The following is a 26816-nucleotide window of genomic DNA, read 5'->3' as shown; positions in this document are numbered from 1 at the left end:
GGGGGAAGTGCAGGCTGGGGGGGGGGGGAAGTGCAGGGCTGGGGGGGGGGGGGGGGAAGTGCAGGGCTGGGGGGGGGGAAGTGCAGGGCTGGGGGGGGGGGAAGTGCAGGGCTGGGGGGGGGGGAAGTGCAGGGCTGGGGGGGGGGAAGTGCAGGGCTGGGGGGGGGGGAAGTGCAGGGCTGGGGGGGGGGGGAAGTGCAGGGCTGGGGGGGGGGGGGGAAGTGCAGGGCTGGGGGGGGGGGGGGGAGTGCAGGGCTGGGGGGGGGAGTGCAGGGCTGGGGGGGGGGGAGTGCAGGGCTGGGGGGGGGGGGAGTGCAGGGCTGGGGGGGGGGGGGGAAGTGCAGGGCTGGGGGGGGGGGGGGGGAGTGCAGGGCTGGGGGGGGGGGGGGGGGAGTGCAGGGCTGGGGGGGGGGGGGGGAGTGCAGGGCTGGGGGGGGGGGGGGGGGGAGTGCAGGGCTGGGGGGGGGGGAGTGCAGGGCTGGGGGGGGGGGGGGGGGGAGTGCAGGGCTGGGGGGGGGGGGGAAGTGCAGGGCTGGGGGGGGGGGGGGAAGTGCAGGGCTGGGGGGGGGGGGGAAGTGCAGGGCTGGGGGGGGGGGAAGTGCAGGGCTGGGGGGGGGGGGAAGTGCAGGGCTGGGGGGGGGGGGAAGTGCAGGGCTGGGGGGGGGGGGGGGAAAGTGCAGGGCTGGGGGGGGGGGGAAGTGCAGGGCTGGGGGGGGGGGGGAAGTGCAGGGCTGGGGGGGGGGGGAAGTGCAGGGCTGGGGGGGGGGGGGGAAGTGCAGGGCTGGGGGGGGGGGGGGGAAGTGCAGGGCTGGGGGGGGGAAGTGCAGGGCTGGGGGGGGGGGAAGTGCAGGGCTGGGGGGGGGGGGGAAGTGCAGGGCTGGGGGGGGGGGGGAAGTGCAGGGCTGGGGGGGGGGGGGGGAAGTGCAGGGCTGGGGGGGGGGGGGAAGTGCAGGGCTGGGGGGGGGGGGGAAGTGCAGGGCTGGGGGGGGGGGAAGTGCAGGGCTGGGGGGGGGGGGGGAGTGCAGGGCTGGGGGGGGGGGGGGGAGTGCAGGGCTGGGGGGGGGGGGGGGAAGTGCAGGGCTGGGGGGGGGGGGGGGAAGTGCAGGGCGGGGGGGGGGGGGGGGAAGTGCAGGGCTGGGGGGGGGGGGGGGAAGTGCAGGGCTGGGGGGGGGGGGGGGGGGGGAAGTGCAGGGCTGGGGGGGGGGGGGGGAAGTGCAGGGCTGGGGGGGGGGGGGGAAGTGCAGGGCTGGGGGGGGGGGAAGTGCAGGGCTGGGGGGGGGGGGAAGTGCAGGGCTGGGGGGGGGGGGGAAGTGCAGGGCTGGGGGGGGGGGGGGGGAAGTGCAGGGCTGGGGGGGGGGGGAAGTGCAGGGCTGGGGGGGGGAAGTGCAGGGCTGGGGGGGGTGGAAGTGCAGGGCTGGGGGGGGTGGAAGTGCAGGGGTGTGGAACATTGGTAGCTCTTTCAGAGAACTAGCACGGGCACGATGGGCAGAATGGCCTCCTTCTGTGCTGCATGATTCTATAACTATACTAGGGGGATATGCAGTCAGTGCCTTCTGGCAAAGATGGGGGAAAATAGCGAGACAAAAAAAAATGTATTCTGGATCAGTTGTCTTATGAATATCCTTCACCACAAACTTGGATGGATTTCCCATCCCTCCAATTATTGAAACGGTCCATCACCTCAAAAAAAACTAAAAAAATCAGCAAGGGAGAAAATTGGGTGGGGAACAAAATAATCATGCAAACACAGATTGAATCATAGACGTTATATTTTACATTCCAAAAGTGTTAGACTTTTTTTGAAAAAAAGGAACTATATATCTTCACTAACACTTTTTTCTAATTTAGGCAAAGATAAAACTAACATGTCTGTTAGCATGATTCAGACCTTATGAAGATAATAGACTTCCGATGTTGATGAAATAGGGGCAATATACATCGAAGTACCTTTTGTAGCAGTTACATACACAATTTATCAAAGGCACAAATGATATTGGAAGAGTCTGCCCTCTGCTTCAATAATAAAACAAACCTTATATTCTAAAATTGTAGGACTAATTGGAAATATGTGCCATTCCTCATAGTGGAGGGGAGCTCATGACTTGTGTAATTGTCTCCTCTTCCCACCTCACTCTGATGCATATAATAATAAAACATAAATAAAACAGCTAGTAGATAAACATTTACATAGTGACAAGGTAACGAAGCAGGAAATGAGAATCTGCTCGTTCCTCAGACAATGCACCATCTTCACGATCATGAAAATCAAGCAAGACTAGAATATGTGTCAATCTCACATTTCCAGTCAGATAGCCTTTTAAATTAACTGCACCTAGACCTCTCAACATTTTAAACAAACCCCACTTCAACAACTCGATTGAATGGAAATGGGGAATCCCGTTTGTTGAGGAAATTGTAAAGACTTGGATATTTTCAGCTCAGAAAATACGATCTTCAGGACAGTTACAGCCTCCAAATAACAATCTTATCCAAAACACAAACCCAGCTGGGATCTTCTAAAAGCCACTGCGAAGTTAAAACCATTTTCCATTTGTGACCGTACATTGAACAAACCCGTACTCTCTTGTATAACTGACCGACCTGCTTCAGTTCTCTCTCAACTTCTCTGTACTGATTGTGCCAGACGACCAGGTGAAGTTTATATTTGCTCCTGATGTCTTCCAATGAACACATCCTAGTTCTTCAGCTTCACCATGCACACGGCCCCGCTCTTTCCCCTTCCTCCGAAACAAAAACACAGCAAGAGGGGTGGGGAAAGCGAAAAAAATAAAACTTCTAAAAACTTTCACGGCAGAAAGTTTACAGGAAGGAACCCACAACAAGGAAATGCAACCCGCCCAACTCGAGAGGGGGCAATGAGGACACCCCTGACAGCTCTTTTAGTAACTTTGCCAATCCGTGTCCTTACAAACCGTCCAAGTATTAAAATGTAAGGTTGATTGCTCCCTGAACGACCCTGATGCTTTGATTAATTGTGCTTAAATATGAATTATGTCGAGGCTATTCCCCACCCCTCCTCTTCCTCCCTTATATTGTGGTCGGCTCCATGTTGAAGCCGTATGTGTTGATAGCGGGTAAACACTGCTGATAACCGGCGGAGAAAATGACGGGGGCCTTGCGCGGTTTCTTCGACCCGAGGGGGGGTGGGGGCACGTCGTATTTTTTTTTCCAAGAAAAAAGAATGCTCTCTCAACAATTTTCCGCCAGGAAGAAACATTTAATAATTTCGGTCACACACACCCCCTTCTCTCCAACCAACTCACTCTCGCCGAAATAACTGTGCTTGGGTTGGGTCAGCCGGCGCGCGCATGCGCAGCGCTGGGTGGCGCCAGGCTGGTCCTCCAACTTCCCAGCATGCCCCAAGCGGCGTTTCCAAGCGCCTCGGCCGGAGGCCAGTCTGATAGGAACTGCAGCCCGAATGTAAACTTGGTGCTGAAGGCAGCTCGCCGTTAAAAAATCAAAATCAAAACTGAAAACGCGCTTTTTTATTATTAAATTTAGCGTTTTGTATCTATCTATCTCTATATATAAGTTTAAAAAGTTCCAATAAAATAATTATCATTAATCAACGGTCTCTGTCCATGTCGAAAAGGTTGAGGAGCAACGACATCTGCGCTGACTGCAGCGTCCCCGGTAAGTCGTTGGCTGGGGCTGTGGGTGGGAAAGGACTGGGCAGTAGAGGAAGCCAGGGGCCCCTTAAACAAAAAAAAATAAAACCTGCAGAGTATTGTGCTGTCTGGTTGAGGCTTCGGGGGGGGAAATCTGAGAGAGGAAATGCAAAGCAAGCTCCAGTCCTCTTGTTAATGGAGCACATAAAGAGAGGAAGTGAGGGAGCTTAAACATGCATAAAAGCTGCAGCAGAGCCACAGCCAGGAAATATCCAGCGCCGTTTTGTATTCTTACACCCCCACCCCCCTCTTTTTTTTGTTTGGGACCATATTGCCAAAAATTTACCAGTACAAAATGTGTTGTAATCATTCGTAGCACCCACTTCCTCGAACTTGTGGTATCTATTCACTGTGCATAAATCATAGGCTTCAGCTAATAACTATTCACTATTTTTATATTATATGCATGGGTTGTCAAAGTGGGGTTCTGTGAACTATGGGGTACACGAGTGGATCATAGGGTGTCTGGAAAGACAACATATTTCTGTCTGCCTGTGGGTGTGTATACTGTTTGCTGTGAGCAGTGTCTTGAGCATTCTGTACTTGATACTCCCATGTGTATTGACTTGCTGGTATGCCACTCGTTGCTGTAGATTAATAAAAATGCATTTTCTGTCAGGATGTCACTGTTTCCTTTTATGTAGCTGATGCTATCTTTTGGAAGTTTAGGGGTTCCTACAAATGCATCAATATTTACAGGGATCCCATGTAAAATAACTGCTTAAATAGATGCTGCCTTTGTGCAAAGAGTAACAGACTTTTACATTAATTACAAATATAACGATGTAAATTGCATCACTTGTGAATTACATTATGACGAGAATGATATACTACCATTCTCCCTCTCAAACCAATGGAAATTTGTCAATTTTTTTATGAAGGTGATAACATCATAATTAAAAACTAATTTTTGCTGTTAAGTCTTTAAAAATCACAGATTATTCAGTGGAGTAAATCACAAAGTGCAGACTTATATTTTTCAACAGCTTGTCGGCCAATAGCTTACAGTGACGGAGAGTATTAAGTAATGAGGCAGTTGTATAAATTTTAGAAGTTGCATGTATGAAATTTGTGTTGGTGCATTTTTAAATGTTTGCCTCTGCTATAATACCAGCCCTGCCAAATCTCATGAAATGTTACAAGTGCTGAAAATATGAAATAAAAATGCCAGAAACGCATAACAGATTAGCCAGCATCTGAAGCAGAAAGATGGGTTAAGATTTTGAGTGCGATCCTTTATCACAGTGTGGGTTGTGTCTTGTATGAAGTTCCTTTTATTTTGCTTAATAAATAGAAACTGTTTCTTTGTGTGACTACACCAGTTTTACATTTGTGAGTTTGTAATCTGTCTGACTTTTTAGTGCACCATGGTTTCGTTGCTGTGTATTTTGAATTGTTTAGTAATAATTGAATGCGGCTCTCTTCGGTGGTGTGGTGTTGCTATTTGATATCGAAACAATTAAGTTATTTTAAGACTGCTGGTGCTGGTGAATGTGGATTAGCTGTCTGTGATTGGGAGAGGAATACAACAAAACTGCTCTTGTGGAGCCTGAAAGGTTTACAACATTCAGTTTGCAGTACTGCTGTTGGGAGAGGACAAGAACTAGAGTACAATCTACTTCCTCGATTAAAGGTTGGATGAATTTGTCTTCTCGGGGTTAACTACCAGCAAACATTGTACGGATTGAGATGGCATGCTGAATATTTTTATTTGCTTTTGCAGTATGTGAAACTATTAGGAAGACACGTACTCGGTTGTCTTTTTGTTTGCTAAAGAAAATTGCTGGAGATTCAAGTTAGGTTTTCCATCAGCATGATGTGAATCCCAATTATAAGGCAGAAGTATTTGCACACTGAACAAAGGGCAATACTTCAAAGATGGCTTGCACGCTGACTAGTATATATGTCTTGAATTTTTGCAGTATTTCTGTTCTTTAAAGTGACTGTTATATAACAGGGCTTCAAATTCCACTCACCAAAAGTTCCAATTGAAAACGTACCATGCAAAAATCAGTGTGTTCATCCCAACATCTACTGTTAGTCATTGTCTTTTCGAGTGTCTTCCTGCATATAATCCTTTGTTACTGTGTTGTTTCTTTCCAACCTATTAAGTGGCTCATTGTCTATATTTATACTTTATATTTTTCTTTAACTCTCCTCTGATTAAAAAAATTAACTGTTTACAAATCAAAAACTAACTCTTTACAAATCAAAAACTATTTACAAGTTCAAAAATAATCCTACTCGCTACGCAGCACGTTGGATCTTCCTTGCTTGAATGTGAGTTTGCTCCAATCGTTCAACCACATAGTAAGTTATTAATTGCAGCTGTGAGAAGGCAGAAGCCAAGTTGTGCCTCGAGGGAAGGAAAGTCTTGAGTGTTACTCCAGTGTTTCACTCGGGTTTCAACCAGCAGTTTTGACCACATGAACTTTTTGTACCATATCCTCTTGAATTGTGGAAGAACTTAAGCAATAGTTATCAACTATGTCCTTCAACATGTTGCTCAGGTATGGAGAGAGCACTTTTGAGCTCCACAACATTAGGGTGTTAGTAACGGGTCTGCCTCTAGTGGTGGAAGTAATTTGAGGTCCTGAATTAAGAGTATCGCACAAAAAGCGTTGTTGCGCTATATTAGAAAGTATTGATTTAAGTGCATTTCTTTCCCTTAGCCTACCCCCTATCCCTCACTACAACCTCCATAAAGACAGTAGAGAGAAAGGATTTTAGCTGTGAAAATCAAGAAGTAGAATCAGTTTGGGTGTTGCTAAGAAACAGCAAGGGGTAGAAAACATTGGTGGGTGTTGTTTATAGGCCCTCAAACAGTAGTTGTAATGTAGGGCAGAGTATAAATCAGGAAATTAGAGGCACATGTAACAAGGATAATACAGTAATCATGGGGGCCTTTAATCTACATATAGACTGGGCAAACCAAATTTGCAGTAATAGTGTGGAGGACGAATTCATGGAATGTATGCAAGATAGTTTTCTAGATCAGTATGTTGAGGAACCAACTAGGGAACAGGCTATTTTAGATCTAGTATTGTGCAACGAGAAAGGGTTAATTAATAACCTTGTAGTAAAGGGGCCTTTAAGGAAGAGTGACCATAATATGATAGAATTTTACATTGAGTTTGAAAGTGACCTCGTTAAATCCGAAACTAGGGTCGTAAATCTAAACAAATCAAACTACGTAGGTAGGAGGGGTGAGTTGGCTAAAGTAGATTGGGAAACTACATTAAAAGGTATGGCAGTGGATGAGCAATGGCTAGCATTTAAAGAATGAATACATAATTTACAACAAATATATATTCCTTTAAGGCACAAAAACCCCACAGGAAAAGTGGTCCAACCGTGGATAACAAGAGAAGTTAAAGATTAGTATTAGATCAAAGGAAGAGGCTTATAATGTTGCCAAAAAAGATTTGTAAGCCTGAGGATTGGGAGGATTTTAGAATTCAGCAAACGAGATGAAGAAAGGGAAAATAGAATGAGAGTAAACTAGTGAGAGACATAAAAACAGATTGTAAAAGCTTCTATAGGTATGTAAAAATGGGTCGCTTACAGGCTGAGACAGGAGAAATTATAATGGGGAATAAGGAAATGGCAGAGAAATTAAACAAATACTTTGTGTCTGTCTTCACGGAAGAAAATGCAAAAAACTTCCTGGAAATAGTGGAGAACCAAGGGTCTAGCGAAAATGAGGAACTGAAAGATATTAGTAAAAAAGTAGTACTGGAGAAATTAATGGGACTGAAAGCCGATAAATTCCCTGGACCTGATGGCTTACATCCTAGGGTTTTGAAAGAGTTGGCTATAGAGATGGTGGATGCATTGGTTGTCATTTTCCAAAATTACATAGATTCTGGAACAGTTCCCACGGATTGGAAGGTAGCAAATGTAACCCACTATTTAAGAAAGGAGGGAGAGAGAAAACGGGGAACTACAGACCAGATAGCCTGACAAAAGTAGTAAGGAAAATGCTAGAATCTATTATTAAGGACGTGGTAACAGGGCACTTGGAAAATAATAATAGGATTGGGCAGAGTCAACATGGAGGTAACGCTGAAGGTAAGCATGCAGGTGCAGCAGGCGGTTAAGAAGGCAAATGGTATGTTGGCCTTCGTAGTGAGAGGGTTCGAGTACAAGAACAAGGATGTCTTGCTGCAGTTGTACAGGGCCTTGGTGAGACCACACCTTGAGTATTGTGTGCAGTTTTGGTCGCCTTATCTGAGGAAGGATGTTCTTGCCATGGAGGGAGTGCAGCGAAGATTCACCAGACTGATACCTGGGATGGCAGGAATGACGTATGAGGAGAGATTGGGTCGATTGGGCGTGTACTCGCTGGAGTTTAGAAGAATGAGAGGGGATCTCATTGAAACTTATAAAATTCTAACAGGACTGGACAGACTGGATGCAGGAAGGATGTCCCCGATGGCTGGGGAGTCCAGAAGCAGGGGTCACAGTCTAAGGATAAGGGGTAAGCCATTTAGGACTGAGATGAGGAATTTCTTCACCCAGAGAGTGGTGAACCTGTGGAATTCTCTATCACAGAAGGCAGTGGAGGCCAATTCATTAAATATATTCAAGAAGGAGTTGGATATATTTCTTAAGGCTAAAGGGATCAAGGGATATGGGGAGAAGGCAGGGACAGGGTACTGAATTTGGATGATCAGCCATGATCTCATTGAATGGCGGAGCAGGCTTGAGGGGCCGAATGGCCGACTCCTGCTCCTATCTTCTATGTTTTCTATTTAAGAAAGGGAAATCGTGTTTGACAAATCTGTTGGAGTTTTTTGAGGTTGTAACTAGCAGAATAGATCAGGGGGATCCAGTGGATGTGGTGTATTTGGATTTTCAGAAGGCATTCGATAAGGTGCCACACAAGAGGTTATTAAACAAAATTAGGGCTCATGGGATTTGGGGGTAATATTCTAGCATGGATTGAGGATTGGTCAACGGACAGAAAAGAGAGAGTAGGAATAAACGGGTCATTTTCGGGTTGGCAGGCTGTAACTAGTGGGGTACCGCAAGGATCAGTGCTTGGGCCTCAGCTATTCACAATCAACACCAATGATTTGGATGAGGGGACCAATGTAATATATCCAAGTTTGCTGATGATACAAAGCTGGATGGGAATGTAAGTTGTGAGGAGGATGCAAAGAGGCTTCAAGGGGATATAGACAGGCTAAGTAAATGGACAAGAACATGGCAAATGTAATATAATGTGGAGAAATGTAAAGTTATCCACTTGGTAGGAAAATTAGAAAGGCAGAGCTTTTTAAATGGTGAGAGATTGGGAAATGTTGGTGTTCAGTGGGACCTGGGTGTCCTTGTACATGAATCACTGAAAGTTAACATGCAGGTACAGCAAGCAATTGGGAAAGCAAATGGTATTTTGGCCTTTATTACAAAAGGATTTGAGTATAAGAGTAAAGATGTCTTACTGCATTTAAATAGGGCCCTGGTGAGATCACACCAGGAGTACTGTGTACAGTTTTGGTCTCCTTACCCACAAAAGGATATACTTGCCATAGAGGGAGTGCAACAAAGGCTCACCAGACTGATTCCTGGGATGGGGGGATTGTCCTATGAGGACAGACTGAGTAGACCAGGCCTATATTCTCTGGAGTTTAGAAGAATGTGAGGTGACCACATCTTGAGTATTGTGTGCAGTTTTGGTCGCCTTATCTGAGGAAGGATGTTCTTGCCATGGAGGGAGTGCAGCGAAGATTCACCAGGCTGATAGGAATAACGTATGAGGAGAGATTGGGTTGATACTCGCTGGAGTTTGGAAGAATGAGAGGGGATCTCATTGAAACTTATAAAATCCTGGCAGGACTAGATGCAGGAAGGATGTTCCCGATGGTCGGGGAGTCCAGAACCAGGGGTCACAGTCTAAGGATAAGGGGTAAGCCATTTAGAACACAGATGAGGAGGAATTACTTCACCCAGAGAGTGGTGAACCTGTGGAATTCTCTACCACAGAAGGCAGTGGAGGCCAATTCATTAAATATATTCAAGAAGGAGTTAGATATATTTCACAGAATCACAGAATCCCCACAGTGCAGATAGAGGCCATTTCGGCCCATCGAGCCTGCACCGACACATATCCCACCCGATCCCCGTAACCCCTACACCAACACATATCCCACCCTATCCCCGTAACCCCACGTATTTAATCCCCCTAACACTAAGGGTCAATATTTTTTTTTATCATAGCCAATCAACCTAACCTGCACATCTTTGGACTGTGGGAGGAAACCGGAGCACCCGGAGGAAACCCACGCAAACACGGGGAGAATGTGCAAACTCCACACAGACAGTCACCCGAGGCCGGATTCGAACCCGGGTCTCTGGCGCTGTGAAGCAACAGTGCTAACCACTATGCCACCGTGCTGCCCTTAAGGCTAAAGGGATCAAGGGATATGGGGAGAAGGCAGGGACAGGGTACTGAATTTGGATGATCAGCCATGATCTCATTTAATGGCAGAGCATGGCCTACTCCTACTCCTGCTCCTCTCTTCTATGTTTCTATGATCTCATTGAAACATACAAAATTCTTACAGGGTAGATGCAGGGAGGATGTTTCCCCTGGCTGGGGAGTCTAGAACCAGAGGTCCCAGTCTCAGAATAAGGGGTCGGCCATTTAGGACTGAGATGAGGAGAAATTTCTTCACTCAGAGGGTGGTGAATCTTTGCAATTCTCTACCCCAGAGGGCTGTGGAGGCTCAGTCATTGAGTATATTCAAGACAGAGATCGATAGATTTTTGGATATTAAGAGAATCAAGGGATATGGGGATAGTGCAGGAAAGTGGAGTTGAGGTAGAAGATTAGCCATGATCTTATTGAATGGCGGAGCAGGCTCGAGGGGCCGAATGACCTGCTCCTGCTCCTATTTCTTATGTTCTTATTGCTACGACTATGCCAAATAAATCCAGTGACAACACTGGTGCCATCCAGGCCACTCTTGCAAATCTCTTAGTGGCTAGTTGTGGCAGCGACAAAAGTCTAGGGAGAAAATAGCACCTGGTTGTCCTGTCAGTTAGCATAGCACTGAAAAAAGAATCCTACTCATTGAACAGCGCTTACAAGTATTTTCTACCCACCAGAGCTAAGGAGTTGATGTTTGAGAGCAGGCTAACATTTTAGATAATGGCAAAGCAGTCTTGTTTTCCTGATGGGCACAATAGGCTGTGTAAATGATACATAGCCCTATGTACAAACGGCGCTCAGTTTTTGAGCATTGTGTATATTGTGACATGTATCTGCTGTCCTTTTTACACTCTACAGTACTTTGAACTGAAAAAGATAAACTGTTTATATCAGTAAATTCACTTCAAAAAGGGTATAGGCTCAAAGCAAGTTCTAGCTTGCAGCTGTTGATGAGGCTTTAGATAAAATCTTTCATCGATTAGAGTTTAACTTCTGCGGAGCTCATATGTACTGCCAAAAAGCCATTTGTTGATTTTTCTCAGGCAGTTGGAGGAGGCATTTGGCCCAGAAGTTACAGAGGATGATGTAATCCTCTTGCAAAATGTCTGGTCAGCATGATCATTGTCAGTGTGTTTTGTCTAGAGAAGTTGAGAAAGGTGACTAAAGATATCTTTTTAGGATCATGACTTGAGTATTTGCTGCAGCGCCTATTGTCTCTAAGGCGCTACTTGTTTGTGGCGATGTCTTGTAACCAAGATTCTCTGCAGGCAGAAATGCATTCATATAGGTACCTGGCTGACTTATCTATGATTCCCACAAGGAAGAGTTTATTTAAAAATAGACTTAAATATTTTTACTGACTTGGGCTAAAAGCTATTATTTAATTAACAGCCCCCCAACCCTTTTAGTACTAATACAAAGTTGGACTGTAAACATGGCAGGAGATAGAGACTTACCTGGCAGGATGGAGATGGTAAGCTTGCAAAATAGAAAATTGTTTTATGTCAAGTCTTCAAGACGTTGCACAACTTCTACTGTTTACGGCATACTTCAGGCCCTGACTTGGAGATCTGGAAATCTGCTTCATTAGTACTGACCCATAAATTGGAGAGACTTCCAAGTCTTTTTTTAAAAATCCATCCAATAAATTGATATGTTTTTGGGTGAATAAAATTGGTTTCCTTTACTTCCCTTTCCTTGTTCTCTGGCCCGCCCCCACGGGCAGGGGCACAGTTCTGTGTACACCGGTGGCATTCCCGTACCTCATTCAGGTGGCCTGTGAGGATTGGTAGGCTACACAACCAGGTGGGGATTGCTGCTGAGCCACATCCTGTCCTTGCCCAAAACCCACTTCCAGAAGTGATTGAATCGCTATGAAAAGCAGCAACCCTGGCTGATTTTCCACTCCCTACACGAGGACACTGAATTGTCGCACAACTGCTGCCACCCTGGTTGACATTACCTAACTGAGCAGAGCCAGGGGACCGAACCTTGGATCTTTCTGGTCCGTGTTCTCCATCTACTCACTTTCTTAACCAGTTGAGCTGTAGGAAAAATGATTTCTTTTTCACTGATGCAACTACGATCTGTGCTCAGGGCTAAATTAGTCTGATGAAAGTGGGTCATTTTGCAAATGGATTGCTTTTCAGAATCAACAGTGGTCCTGCACGTTTATCAACAATAATATCAACACAGTCCTCGATGGGACTGGGGTTACCAGCTTTTGACTTTATGCCAAATCACTGGAGGCATACTAACAAATCATTTAGATGAATGCTAATCTACTTGTAGGGAAGTGCGAGACTTTAAGCAGACTGCATTTAATGCCACATAGAGTTTGAAGGATTGCTAATTTGGCTATGGCAGATTGTGGGAGATGTAATGCTTCTCAACCTGCAGATGTGATGCATCTCAATATCCATCTTTTGGGTATTTTTCTTGCATTTAATTTCTTTGATTCACTAGTAGATCTTGCAGCGTTGCTCACAGGCTGAGGAGGCCCATAAAAAGAAAGAACTGGCATCTATGTAATACTTTTCACATCCTCCTGATGTCCTAAAGCATTTCACAGGCAACTAATTCCTTTTGAAGTGTAATCACTCTTATTCTGTAGGGAAATGCAACTTCCACACAGCAAGTTCCCACATACAGAAACAAAAGTTACCAGTTAATCGGTTTCAGTGGTGGCGGTTAGGGGAACAGCCAGGCAGGGCCTCAGTTTAACATCTCATCTGAAAGACAGCACCACCGACAATGCGGCACTTTATTGGTACCCGAACAGGCAGATTGTGCCTCGGTTTAATGCACCTCCAAAAAATAGTGCGGCACTCTTTTAGTACTGCACTGAAGTGTCAGCCTAGAAGGAGAATGTCAGCAAAGATTGAGGGTGGAAGCGTGTGTCTAGATAGAGCTGAGGCTGTGCTGGTGCTGAAAAGTTAGGGGGGTATGTTCCAACCATTACTTTTTGTATATCTGCTGGGTTGACTACAGATTGAAGCAGGAACCTGTCATGATGGTTGAAAGGGAATTGAACCTTTTGTTCCTACTATATAGTTCTTTGCAGTAGAAACACTAAATGAGTCACATAATAGGAAAAACAACTGTGTCCTGTTTCATATTAGAAAAACTGAACCTAACAGAAGCAGGAGGAGATTTTGCTTCTTCCCGCCACCCCCCCCCCCCCCCCCCCCCCATTATGTGGGTGGTTGTTTTACACTTGCAAATAGCTGAAAATGGGGCCAGTCTTCACATGTATACTGATGACACCCAACTGTTGCTGTGCTGTTCAACATTAAGTTGTTGATGAGCCAGAAACTTTTACAGCTCAACATTGGTAAGACCAAAGCCAACTGTTCAGCTCCTGCCAGAAACTCAGTATCTTAGCACCCCCCATTTCATCCTCCTTCCTGGATGTCCACTTGAGTTCAGTCTAGCAGTGTGTAAACTCAGTATCTTGCCTAAACCTAAGCGGCTCTTCAAATCTCATATCCAGTCCTATCACCAAAACCATTGACTTCCACATCAGGAAAATATGCCCATCTCCATCTCTACTTCACTCCCACTGCTAGTGAAATCCTCATTTGTCGTCTTCATGTCCATATTCTACTTCTTAATACCCTCTTCACTGGCCTGCAGACCTGCACTTGACCTCAAACTCCATCTCACCCAGAGCTCCACCCCTCTCTTATCCTGCATAAAGCCCTGCTCACCCAGCAACCTATTCCCATTGACCTTCATTTGCTCCCCCATCCCTTAGCGTATCAGCTTCAAAATCCTTGTCTAGAAATCCTTCCACTGTATTTTCCACCCGCATCAACCTCCTACCTTTCTATACCTCTGCTTGCACCCTCTGCTCTTCCAACTCTGAGTACTGCGTGCTCCACCAACCCCCACTATCTCTACCTTCAGTTGTCTTGCCCTCACATTCTGCAAATCTCTCCCTAAGTTCCCCTTCCCTGCTTTAAACGTCTCCTTGAAACCTAACTCTTTAGCCATTTGTACTAATTTCTCTCTAACCCCTGCTCAGATCTAGCCTCCAGTTGTGAAATGTGTTGGGACATTCTGTGGGACTTAGTGTTTATATAAATGTAAGTTGTTGAACTAATCAGAAAACTGGGACATAAGGTAACATACACTTAAATATTCACTCCCTCCACCACCAGCGCACCGTGGTTGCAGTGTGTACATTCTACAAGATGCACTGCAGCAACTTGCCAAGGCTTCTTCAACAGCACCTCCCAAACCCGCAACTTCTACCACCTAGAAGGACAAGATAGCAGGTGCATAGGAACACCACCACCTCCAAGTTCCCATCCAAATCACACACCATCCTGATGTGGGAATATATCACCGATCCTTCATCGTCGTTGGGTCAAAATCCTGGAAATTCCTTCCTAACTGCACTGTGGGAGTACCTGCACCACACGGACTGTGGCGGCTCAAGAAGGCGGCTCACCATCACCTTCTCAAGGGCAACTAGGGATGGGCAATAAATGCTGGCCTTGCCAGCGACGCCCACATCCCGTGAATGAATATAAAAAATACACAGGAAAATGTTATATATAAATAGGGATCGCAGGAGGGTGACACTGAAATGGAGGCCCGTGGCTTGCTTGTGCCACTCTCCCCTGTCTACCTCAGTTGGTACTTCCACTCCAAATCAAGGTCTCTTGGAGGCTGGTTTTTCAAAATGGACCTACACTTTGTGCACATGCGCAAACAGGCCAGAATCTCCAGAGATAAATGGCCTGCATTTGAGCGTTTTAATCTGCATACCTTAAATCTGCCAGTTTACAGATTGATAGAAGGAAAATTAGAGGGAGAATTGTTGGTGAGGTTATTTCCACTCCAGTGCTACTAGCCAGTTGTACAGTTCCTTTGGTACAGACACGGGACGGGCTCTAGTGCCTATATGCTTGCCTTAGAGCTAAGGAATGGGGTAGAATGAATAGAGAAAGGGAAGAAATAAATAAATGCATTCTTAACAATAACATGAGAGATTTAAAATAGTTTAATAGATAATCGGAGAGTGGGTTACGTAATGAGAGTGGAGCAGATCAGTCAGGTTGGGAATGCAGCACAAGACCAGGGAGTAGCACAGTTGGGCAAAGTGAGAACTCCAGCAGGGAAGGCGTGGAACATGGAGCCTGAGTTGAAGCAGAGATGGAGTGGAGTTGGTTATCTGGGAGAAGAGGTTTTCCGGAGTCTGCGGGTGAGAATGGTGGGTGCAGGAGTGTTGGCGCTGTAGGGCACATAGTATGATTGCACTCTGATTGTATTACAGACTCCTACATATAATTAGTTCATTGTTTTTCCTCAGTTCATGCTTTTACTCTGTATGCAACAACAAAAGCCACTTGTGACTACATTTCAAAAGTAATTAATTTGTAGTGAAACGCTTTATGACACCCTGACGATGTGACAGGTGCTATATAAATGCAAGTTACACGACTGCATTTCCTCTGCCCACCTGGGGCTCTCTCGCCATGCCGGAGCTCGAGTAGAGCGCTTGTTTTGGGAGTCTCGTATTGGGCATGCTGACAATGTTACACCGTACTGCCCCCCGATTATCAAAATCCACGACAGGGCCTTGGACAACGTGGACCACTTTCCATACCTTGGGAGCCTACTGTCAACAAGGGCAGACGACGAAGTCCAACACTGCCTTCAGTGTGCCAGTGCAGCCTTCGGTCACCTGTGGAAGAGAGTGTTTGAAGACCAGGACCTCAAACCCGGCACTAAGCTCATGGTCTGCAGAGCAGCAGTGATACCCACCCTGCTGTATGCCTCAGAGACATGGACTATGTACAACAGGCACCTCACAGCACTGGAGAGGTACCACCAACGCTGCCTCCGCAAGATCCTGCAAATCCATTGGCAGGATAGGCGCACCAACGTCAGTGTTCTCGCTCTGGCCAACATCTCCAGCATCAAAGCTTTGACCACGCTCGATCAGCTCCGATGGACGGGTCACATTGTCCGCATACCCGATGCGAGACTCCCAAAACAAGCGCTCTACTCGGAGCTCTGGCATGGCAAGAGAGCCCCAGGTGGGCAGAGGAAACGCTTCAAGGGCACCCTCAAAGCCTCCTTGGAAAAGTGCAACATCCCCACCGACACCTGGGAATCCCTGGCCAAAGACCTCACAAAGTGGAGGAGAAGCATCCGGGATGGCGCCGAACACCTCGAGTCTCTTCGCCGGGAGCAAGCGGAAGCCAAGCGCAGGCAGCGTAAGGAGCGCATGTCATTCCAAGCACCCCACCCACCCGCCCCTTCAACCACTGTCTGCCCCACCTGTGACAGAGACTGTAGGTCCCGCATTGGACTCATCAGTCACCTGAGAGCTCATTTTTAATGTGTAAGCAAGTCATCCTCGGTTCCGAGGGACTGCCTAAGAAGAAGATTTGTTTTCTTCATTTACTATGTGCTTTGGGTCCTGACAGAACAATATTGCAACTGAAACAAAAACATTTTGAACAATTTCATTTGTTTCCCCTTCTGGCTAGCATTTTTGTTGGTAGCTGTTTACTGATGGCTGTTTTTTGATTTTTGCACTTGCTTGATATTTGTTCAATGGTAAGTTTACTACCTGTTCAGTTGTGATTTGTTTTTATTGAATGATATTTTAATCGGGTATTCGCCTGTCACACATTCCTTGAGTGACACTTACAAATGCGTCACTTTTGAGCTGTGACGAACATACGATAGGCAAGCGTTTTAATTATATAGTGTCCGCAGTCAGATTCCGTCTAGTTAGGGTGATTGTGCACTTGATTACAAAATGTGTTTAATTTAGGTCTCCTAGTGGCAAGTGGGGTATACAAGCACCTAGGAGAGTCTTGCTACCACTTACAATTGCAAATGATTTGGAAAACCTGATTGCAGTCTGGAGGGTTTGAAGAGGTGAAGCTGATAAAACAAGTTGTTGTTGTGAACACACATGAAAGGGTTAGTCAGTGCTTAGAAAGGCAGTAATGGCCTAGTTGGCGGATCAGACATCATCAATTAGATTTTAGTTGGGTTGGTGATTGTTTTCCTCTATTTTCCCATTCCTCTTCAGTTAAAATTTGCGGCCGAGGATAGTTGTAGATGTGACTAGACAAATGTAGAACTTTTTTTCTATTTTAAGATGAATAACTAAATGTCACTTCTTTCATGAATCTGTTTCCTTTTTGATTGTTGTTTGATGTTTGCTGCTTTCCAAAGGCATAAACGATATAATTTTATATTTAAGGGTGTTTTTATCCTGCAACCATAGTATTGTGAAATGGTTTCCAGCTTGCAGCAATGCTGAAGTTATATTCCAACTACAGAGAAGTGGTGTAACCTGTCGTTCCCACCCTCGGCAGCAGGTAGTCTCATGCTGTTTGGGTTTAACATCACATGAAGATTGACTCAAGTGCAGTGTCAAAATGCTCAAGTAATTTCTTGGCCCTCACCAAGCACTTTTCATACTCACCTGAGTTTTAAATGTTTAGAAAGAGCAGGCAGCCCCTCCCATGTTCTCTAATCATTTAAATTTTTGGCTGCAGTATAAAAGATGTGCTCCACATGTGTAAACATGCATACGATGAGCTCTGTCCTGGGCAGGAGAAGTGCAGTTGGATTTAGCCAGTATAAATAAGGAACCATCCTGCTGGAACTGATAGCTGCTGACAGATGCACCACAAAAACCTATGTCTGGATTCTAGAGTTCAGCTCCCCTAAAATGTAATTCTATTCAAATAAGCTTTAGCCAAAAGACAACTGTAAACCTTGAATTATTCAATTCAGTTAATAGTAAATGCTTTTATTATATAATATAAAGAAACGGTTTCCTCTGGATGCAGTAGTTCCATTTTTGTTTGTTTAACCAACTCCTCATTGCAGACAGACGTTCAGAATAAAAGCCAACACCAAGAAATCGTCAATTTTTTTACACTTGTATTAAGAATAATCTTGGGCAACAACAACTTGCATTTATATAGTGCCTTTACCACAGTAAAATGTATCAAGGCACTTCACAGGAGCGTTATCAAACAGAATTTGACTCCGAGCCACATAAGAGGAGATTAGGACAGGTTGGACAAGTAGGTAGGTTTTAAGAAGCGACTTAGAGGATAGAGAGGCAGAGAGGTTTAGGGATTGAATTCCAGAGCTTGGGGTCTAGGCAGCTGAAGGCACCGACCGATGATGGAGCAATTAAAATCAGGGATGTACAAGAGCCCATGCAGAAGAATGCAGAGATCTCGGAGGCTTGTAGGGCTGGAGGATGTTAGAGAGATATGGAGGGGCAGTGAAGTGATGCGGGACCTTGGAGTGCCATGAAAGGCCTAATATTTGGTTCAATTGCCAGTCTGCTCAGTTCCTAGTGTAGGGTTGATACTGCAGTGCCTCCCAGACAGGAGGGAGCAAAACTGCTCACAGTACTCCAGGAGTTGTCTAACCAGGGCTTTGTATAACTGCAGCATGACTTCTACCCCCTTATATTCTAGTCCTCTAGATATAAAGGCCAGCATACCAATAGCCTTTTTGATTATTTTCTTTACCTGTCCATGACATTTTAATAATCTATGTACTTGAACCCAAAGTCTCTCTGGACCTCCACTGTTTTTAGCTTTTCACCATTTAGAAAGTACCCTGCTCTGTCCTTTTTTTAGGTCCACAGTGGATGACCTTGCACTTGCCCACATTGAAATCCATTTACCACAGTTTTGCCCATTCACTTAATCTATTAAGATCTCTTTGTAATTTTAGGCTTCCATCTACACTGCTTACAAAGCCACCTATCTTTGTATCAATGGCAAACTTGGATATGTGGGTTTCTATCCCATAATTTAAGTCGTTAATGAACACGGTGAATAGTTGAGGCCTCAACACATGCCTGTGGGACACCACTAGTCACGTCCTGCCAGTTAGAGTACCTGCCCATTATCCCCTCTCTGTCTCCTGCTGCTCAGCCAATTTCCTAACCAGGTCAATAGTTTGCTTTTAATTCCATGAAGGGGTAGAAAACTGGAGGAGGCAAAAGCCTGGTCAGGAATCCACACCATTTAGCTATCAAACAAAGTGGGTATTTGCAGAAATTCAGGAACAGGCCAACTGGCCCCCACCCCCCGTCCTCTTAGCAGCAGAAGCATAAAACTCGGGTAAATTGAGGAACCAGGGATTAATTTAAAATGACAAATTTACATAAAAATAAAACTGTTTTAATATTTTCATTAACTCTCTTTGCATTCATCAACTTTTTCTCTGCAGTGTTTATAGTGAGCAACTTTGTAAATTAAATTATTTGCACTTCCTCTCCCCCTGTCCCCACCCAACCCGACATTAAACAGAATAGTGGATATAGCGAGCACTTGGTGTTTTGCGTAACAAGTGATTTTGGTTTGTAGCACAAATTGAAATATATATATTATATATATATTTTAAATCTTGTGTATGCGAGCACTTCCTGTTGTCACAATTTTTGCTCACGCTTTTATGTCAACATTTTTAATAGGAGTGGCAAAAAACGTCTGGAGTAGGAATGGGTGTTTTTTTAAATTGTCTTACTATCTCTTGTCTCAGTCCACAGCAAAAGGCTGACCGTGCCAATTCTGGTAACCAAGTTCCGAGTTGTAATAAATTGGGCAGGGAGAGGTGAAGGAGCTGAGCACGTTTGTTGTGAAAAAGGGCAAAACAAAACCTTCACCTGCAGCCTCCAACTGCAAATTTTCCAATTGTTTTGGTCATTGTCATAAATTGAGCACCCAATGTAAAATCCAGGCTGTGTCTCGTGCAGCAATCACTGCTGCTGGTGGTAAAATCTGAGGCACCCTTCTCCCCACCCACTTCTTACTCTGGTTAGTATGACAAAAAAAAGGTGGGACCTATTCATGGTACAGGTAGACTATCCTTTATCTGAAAACCTCGGGACCAGCCGTGTTTCGGTTTTCGGAAAATTTCGGATTTTGGAAGGTATTTTACAAGACTGGGAAATTTGTCGGGGGTCAGGGTCGGCGGGGGGTCGGCGGTGGGGGGTCGGCGGGAGTCGGGGTCCGCGGGGGGGTTATCGGGGGAGTCGGGGTTGGCGGGGGTCCGCGGGGGGTCGGCGGCGGGGGTCGGGGTCGTGCGCCACTCTGGTCATGTCATGCGCATGACTTACGCTGAACGAAAAAACCTTCGGTTTTTAGAGGGTTTCGGTTTTCGGAAGTTCGGATAAAAGGTAGTCTACCTGTACTTGATTTTTATTTGTACAATCCTTGCCTCGTTGTTCAGCAGTGTCAAAATCTGCAGATCTTTTTTTCAAAAATAATTTAAAAAACTAAAGATGACATGGTTTAGACACATAGGTCCTGCTCGTTTTTTACTCTTGGAATTGTGGGTTTGTTTTGGAGGTTGTATTGAATCATTCCTCACTAAATTTGGCTTGACCAACTTCCGCCTTCACAATATCACCCGCGTCTGCTTCTCCCTCACCCTCATTGCCAGTGATGTGTTGAGCTTTCTCTCTGTCAGAGGTGCCATACTGTAAAAGTTCTTGTAATGACACGTGTATTTGGTGGGGACAGTGTTGAGATCAGCAATGTCATAGATAACAGGGAAATCAATGTCATTTGGAGAAAAAAAAGTGTTTTTTTTTAAAGATAGATTTCCCTGTCCCCTCCATTGTGTTAATACGATGATACACACATTTATTCTGTGGACCATTATTAACGTTTTGCTTGGGATTGAAAAGCAATGTAGCCAAACAATTTTTTTTAAACAATAAGTTTATGGTAACCAGCGAATGGACAGTTTGGGCCCTTTCCCTCGTCTCATCACATCTGTAAGAAAATATATTTTATCAACTAAATTCAAAAGCAGAACTTGATTTAATTCCTGTTCTTAGGATGATTGGTGGTTATGTTCTGTTTTTGTCCACTGACTGACTGCTAAGTTTTGGCAAATTTGTGCTGTGGGATTGTGTCCTCTAGGGACTGGATTAAGACTTGTTTCCAGCACCCAGTGTCAACGTCAGATACTTCTAGATTAGGTATACCATGGGCAAGATGCAGAGTAAAGCTCCCTCGACTATGGCGACCTATTTGGGCAGCTCACTATTGCAGTGAAATCGTGTAACGGTCCCTCTTTTATTAAAAAAAAAAATATATATATAATGGTTAAACAGTAAACTTGAGAATCTGGATTGAGGTATAGGAGGGCAATGATATGACTGCCTTCCTGTCACTCCATTCCAAAAAATCTAACCAATGTTAAAGCTTTTAAGAACTGGAATTTTACAAAATATTAGATTTGTCATCTTTTTTGTGAATATCTAACTACTCCAGATATGAGCAATGATATATCTTTGTTTACAAACACAGATAAAGGTTACATTTGGTTTTCTGTTGCTTTCAAGCCATATGTAGTCTGTCAGAATCAGGACTTCATGTTTGTAATACCAGCAGTTTTGGCTGACATGGAAAACGTGCTCGTTTATGTTGACATTGGAGCCTTTTGCTGTTTCGAAGAATGGACAGAGCATTTGGAAATTAGTGTGGCATTTTAAAATGTATATCTAAATTGTTTCTGTTCCAGACCCTCGCTGGGCATCAATAAACAGGGGTGTTCTGATCTGTGATGACTGCTGCAGTGTACACCGCAGTCTGGGCCGGCATATCTCTCAGGTACGGCACCTGACGCACACACCCTGGCCTCCCACGCTGCTACAGGTAAGGAAGACTTTGTTTTGTAATCATCGCCTCTTAATGAGTGCAGATTTGCTGCAAGAGTTCATTAGGGAGCTGGCCGAGTTCCTGCCTAAGGCTGGTATCACTGTGTACAAAATGTAGGTGGAATGTTGGGGGGATGTGATCTCCTGAAACTCGTCCTTTGGGGATCAAAGAGGAATTTCCCAGAATTGGCTGTGTTTCTTTTTAAATTGCGCCTCTCGGGAGATTACAATAGCTGCTAATGGATGCAGAGCATTGAGGGTCAACATGACTGTGGGACAGGCTCGATGGACCAATTGGTCTTTTTCTGCCCATGAGCTTTGTGTTCTCATATAACTGGAAGAATGCATATTCCTCAATCTCCAATCTTCCATGATTTAATTTGCTGCTTCCTTGGTGCATCTGGTCCTTTTTGAAGCCAATTGGATCTATTAGCTATCTAACTGGTGCAGTCTGTAACAAAGATTTATTTTATTTGTTTCTTAGAATTTTTTTTGCAGTTGAAGTTCAAGGACACATTTTTGGCTAGTGAAAAATTAATTAAGTGAATATTTTTCAACTGTGCAGTCACTTGACATAGTAAGTAGGTGCTCTAACCACTTAAATATCAATTCAATTCAATTCAATTTTATTTGCCATATGTAACCAGTACGAGTACAATTACAATGGAATGCTTACTCCCCGTAGGGACGCGTCAGCTATTCATACAGCGCCGTGTTCAGAAAGTCAATACATTGGCTTCCAGTGGCAGTGGGAGCGCGATGTCCCTCAGCCGCTCCGTCCCCCTCGTCACCGCGGCCTCCTCCTCACTGTTGCCGACTCCAAGTAGTGGCCTGCTTTCCCACTCACGATCCGACCTCTGGTCGCCATGCCCGGCTCCCCTCTTCCCAGTTGGACTGCGAGCTTCCCGCCATGGAGCTGCTGGGTGACGTGCTGCAGCGGGTCGTCATGGCTGCTGCTGGTTGCGCTGCGCTGCCTCCGCCCGACTCGCCGAACACATCGTCGGGATGTGAATGCTCCGGTCGCTGCGGCCTCCTCCTCACCGTCGCCGGCTCCACGGTCCGACGGCCTGGGGCCTGCTTCTCCCTCTCACGGTTCGGCCTCTGGCCGCCATGCTCGGCTCCCCTCCTCCCAGTCGGAATGCCTTCCCGCCGAGGAGCTGCCGGCTGACGTGCTCCAGCGGGTCGTCGTGGCTGCTGCTCGCCGCGCTGCGCTGCCTCTGCCCGACTCGCCGAACACTTCGCTCCGGTTGCGGGAGTGAGCAGCAAGAGCTGGCCGCCCGAAGCAGGGAGAGCGTGCTCAGCACCGGACCGTCTCGGCCGCCGTCTTGACTCCCCGTGGTAAGATGTGTGTCTATGGCCATAGTTATCTATTTGCTAAATATCTGATCTCACTATCTTTTGTGGGAGAGACTGCCATATCCCGACGAGGGTGGGAAAGTTGGAGGGCGAGTTACTTGAGATTGTCCTCCTGTACTCCTAGTGGCTGATAGCAGCTGGAGGAGCAGGGATCAGGAAACAGATTCTGTTCACCTGGGATAGAGGGGAGGGGTAACAGGACATATGGCAGGGGTCTGACCTACTGCAGACCTCGAGTCAAATGCAATGTTCCCTCTAATTTTTTTTTTGGGTGCGCGGCCCCTTTACCGGGCTGTGTGGCCCATTCGAATTTCTGCACATGCGCGGTTTTTCCATTGTAAAGCCGTTGAGCGCCTGTGCAGGACCTCCAGACCGCGGCTGTGCAGCTTAACGGGAACATTGGTCACACGTCTTCAAAGGGCTGGCAATCCCAGACTGCGCGGTTCTATTTGTGTTTATATTTCCATTTTTGACCTGTTTGAATTTTGTAGGCCTGACCATTTAGAAAAGGCCTCATTGGTGGATAAACCCTTAACCAGTAACTTGAGATGTCTGAAAATTAATGGGAACATGATGTAAACGTTATATGTGGCTCACGGCATGTATCTTTGTAGTCCAAAGAGAAAAGTGAGTCAGGAAAGCGGATAGGAGAAAAGAACCTAAAAGAAGGAATCTTCTTCATGAAAAATAAATAGATCCTAATTGGAGCAGCAGTAGCTATTACTGCTGTTTGACTACTGCTTTCCTAATCTTTAGTGTGCTAGGATCATTTGACATTTTATGGAGTGCTAAAAATGGACACTCCTTACTGATGACGGGCCTTTTTCAATTCGTGCTCTGTCTGAGGATGACTAGTAACATTTTTACCCCGTGTGTGAGCACTTTTCAGCAATCGTGTGAGGGTTCCGAGGTCACTGGTCTGCTGGATCACTTTAATCATTGATGCACTATCAATTGCTACAAAAGACTGGAGATTGAGAAAGTAATAAACAGGCTTTTATTACCAAAGAACAGAGCATGCCTCTTGTGGTTGCCTGGTATCCAAAAGGGCCGGAGGCTTCTGAGCAGCGACCTTTATACCCAGCCATGAGGGTGGAGCCAGGGGTGGAGTCAGCTGAGGCATGCACAGAGAAGTACAACAATATGCAAGAGTGAACAACAGTACTAACAGTGAACAACAGTACTAACAACAGTGGTGAACAACAATACTAACAACAGTGGTTTACCACAATCATGCCTTGTAAAATTCCATGGGGCCTTAAGCAGATTACTTCAACACAACTGTTGGTGGTTCTTGATCAAGATTATTGTGCTTAACCTACATTGTACTATTATTCTGTATTACAAGCATTCTTTCACTAAAGACAATCATTTCTATAAGTCTAATTGTGGATCTGCCAGTTGTTAACATAGAAGACAGGAGCAGGAGTAGGCCATTCGGCCCCTCAAGCCTGCTCCGCCATTTAATGAGATCATGGCTGATCATCCAAATTCAGTACCCGGTCCCTGCTTTCCCCCCATATCCCTTGATCCCTTTAGCCTTAAGAAATATATCTAACTCCTTCTTGAATATATTTAATGAATTGGCCTCAACTGCCTTTTGTGGTAGAGAATTCCACAGGTTCACCACTCTCTGGGTGAAGAAATTCCTCCTCATCTCTGTCCTAAATGGTTTACCTTTACCTTTAGACTGTGACCCCTGGTTCTGGACTCCCCTGCCATCGGGAACATCCTTCCTGCATCTAGTCTGTCTAATCCTTTTAGAATTTTATAAGTTTCAATGAGATCCCCTCTCATTCTTTTAAACTCCAGCGAATATAAGCCCAATCGACCCAATCTCTCCTCATATATATCATTCCTGCCATCCCAAGTATCAGTCTGGTGAATCTTCGCTGCACTCCCTCCATGGCAAGAACATCCTTCCTCAGATAAGGCGACCAAAACTGCACACAATACTCAAGGTGTGGTCTCACCTAGGCCCTGTGCAACTGCAGCAAGACATCCTTGCTCCTGTACTTGAATCCTCTCGCCATGAAGGCTAATATACCATTTGCCTTCTTAACCGCCTGCTGCACCTGCATGCTTACCTTCAGCAACTGGTGCACAAGGACACCCAGGTCTCGTTGCACTTCCCCTTTTCCCAATCTATTGCCGTTCAGATAATAATCTGTCTTCCTGTTTTTGCCACCAAAGTGGATAACCTCGCATTTATCCACATTATATTGCATCTGCCATGCTTCTGCCCAATTACCCAACCTGTCCAAATCATACTGGAGTTTCTTGGCATCCTCCTCACAGCACACACACCCACCCAGCTTTGTGTCATCTGCAATCTTGGAAATATTACATCTAGTTCCCTCGTCTAGATCATTAATATATATTGTGAATAGCTGGGGTCCTAGCACCGATCCCTGCGGTACCCAATTAGTCACTGCCTGCCACTCGGAAAAAGACCCGTTTATTCCAACTCTGCTTCCTGTCTGCCAACCAGTTCTCTATCCAACCCCATGTGCTTTAACTTTAAGATATCTGATAATGTGCTATTGCATATTCCATACCCCAACACTTCCCTCCAGCTTGAGATATTTTAGGTCCTGCTTATCCACTGTTTTCTTCCAACAATCTAACTGAGTAAAGTTTTGAGTCTCCAGAAGAGAAGAAAATGTCCAGGGTAGAAGCCCACATCATTTGTAAAAGTATTACAGGTAATAGAAAAATGTGAATATTGTATTCCAGCCCAGTCTCTTAAAAAAAATATTTTTCATTTCAGATGGTACAAACCCTTGTTAGCAATGGTGCCAATTCAATCTGGGAGCACTCCTTGCTGGATCCTACGTCTGTAATGAGTGGGAAGCGCAAGGCCAGCCCTCAAGACAAAGTACAGTGAGTATATCTGATCCTGCTTAGTGTGTATATTTCATACACAGTTCATATTAGCACGACGAGTAGATTTAGCAGTTTAGGTGTGATTGGTCCAACTAATCAGTAAAGGCATCTCGAGCAGGTAACTTTTTGTGCATGCTTTTACAAGTTGCCTCCAACAAATTTCTGCACATGTAAGACACTGTACGACACCATTTATTGGCTTGTGGTTCTGCAGTCTTAACTTTGAGCCTTGTATCCTCATCTGAAGACTGAAAAATGTTTCCAGTCTGTTTCTTTGTTATCAGTTTACACAATGCCTGATAACGGTCAGATGCAGCAGAAAGCTTGTCTTAGACCACCCCAAGTTATAAGTCTTATTCCCTCTTGATACTAGTCCATAATTATTCTTATGGTCTCTTCATTGTGCCAGTCAGTATTCCAATAGAGGGGACCTCCTGGTTGAACCTTAACTAAAACTGTTTATTCTTTGAGGTAAAAACTCAGTTAAAGTTGAGACTCGTTCTGTCTCCACTACAAACAGAATTTTCCTGGTGTAATAGAAATTAAATTGAGCTGTAAAACAATTAAACTAACTTTTTTGTTGTCTGAATATTAACAATTTGCAGGGGTTAAACATTCCATTGCCTGAACTATACATGCATGCCCCCCCCCCCCCCGCAACCTTCCCTTGGAATTGGGAGGATGTTTCTGGAGCCACATACAGGCTTGTGAAAACCAGACTTGCAAAAAGCGAGTAATGCTGCATTAGTCATTTATGAAACGTGCCATTAAC

At 45.3% G+C, this 26816-nt stretch overlaps 2 protein-coding genes across 12 annotated transcripts in view; one reads left to right on the top strand and one right to left on the bottom strand.

Moving 5' to 3' along the window:
* ankrd13a (ankyrin repeat domain 13A) overlaps positions 1-3251 on the bottom strand; it is a 46011-nt gene extending 42760 nt beyond the window's left edge. The window contains exon 1 of one of the 2 annotated variants that reach the window (XM_085961342.1): positions 2602-3251. In XM_085961342.1, coding sequence (XP_085817468.1) covers positions 2602-2694 — 93 coding nt within the window. In that variant the 5' untranslated portion in view covers positions 2695-3251. The remainder of the gene's footprint in view (positions 1-2601) is intronic. The other variant, XM_085961341.1, reaches the window with a different exon arrangement.
* A 122-nt stretch (positions 3252-3373) lies between these two features.
* Positions 3374-26816, top strand: part of git2a (G protein-coupled receptor kinase interacting ArfGAP 2a) — a 99369-nt gene continuing 75926 nt past the window's right edge. For 4 of the 10 annotated variants that reach the window (XM_085961340.1, XM_085961338.1, XM_085961337.1 and 1 more), the window contains exons 1-3: positions 3378-3654; positions 21667-21800; positions 25929-26041. In XM_085961340.1, coding sequence (XP_085817466.1) covers positions 3603-3654; positions 21667-21800; positions 25929-26041 — 299 coding nt within the window. In that variant the 5' untranslated portion in view covers positions 3378-3602. Of the gene's footprint in view, positions 3655-21666; positions 21801-25928; positions 26042-26816 lie in introns of all 10 variants that reach the window. The other 6 variants (XM_085961333.1, XM_085961334.1, XM_085961330.1 and 3 more) reach the window with 4 other exon arrangements.

Source organism: Somniosus microcephalus, chromosome 19, assembly GCF_052327205.1.
Source record: "Somniosus microcephalus isolate GS21.2 chromosome 19, FLI_Smic_1.0, whole genome shotgun sequence".
In the NCBI taxonomy this organism is placed as follows: Eukaryota; Metazoa; Chordata; class Chondrichthyes; order Squaliformes; family Somniosidae; genus Somniosus; species Somniosus microcephalus.
Note: the sequence above shows the minus strand (reverse complement) of the source record. Positions and strands in the feature narration are given on the sequence as shown.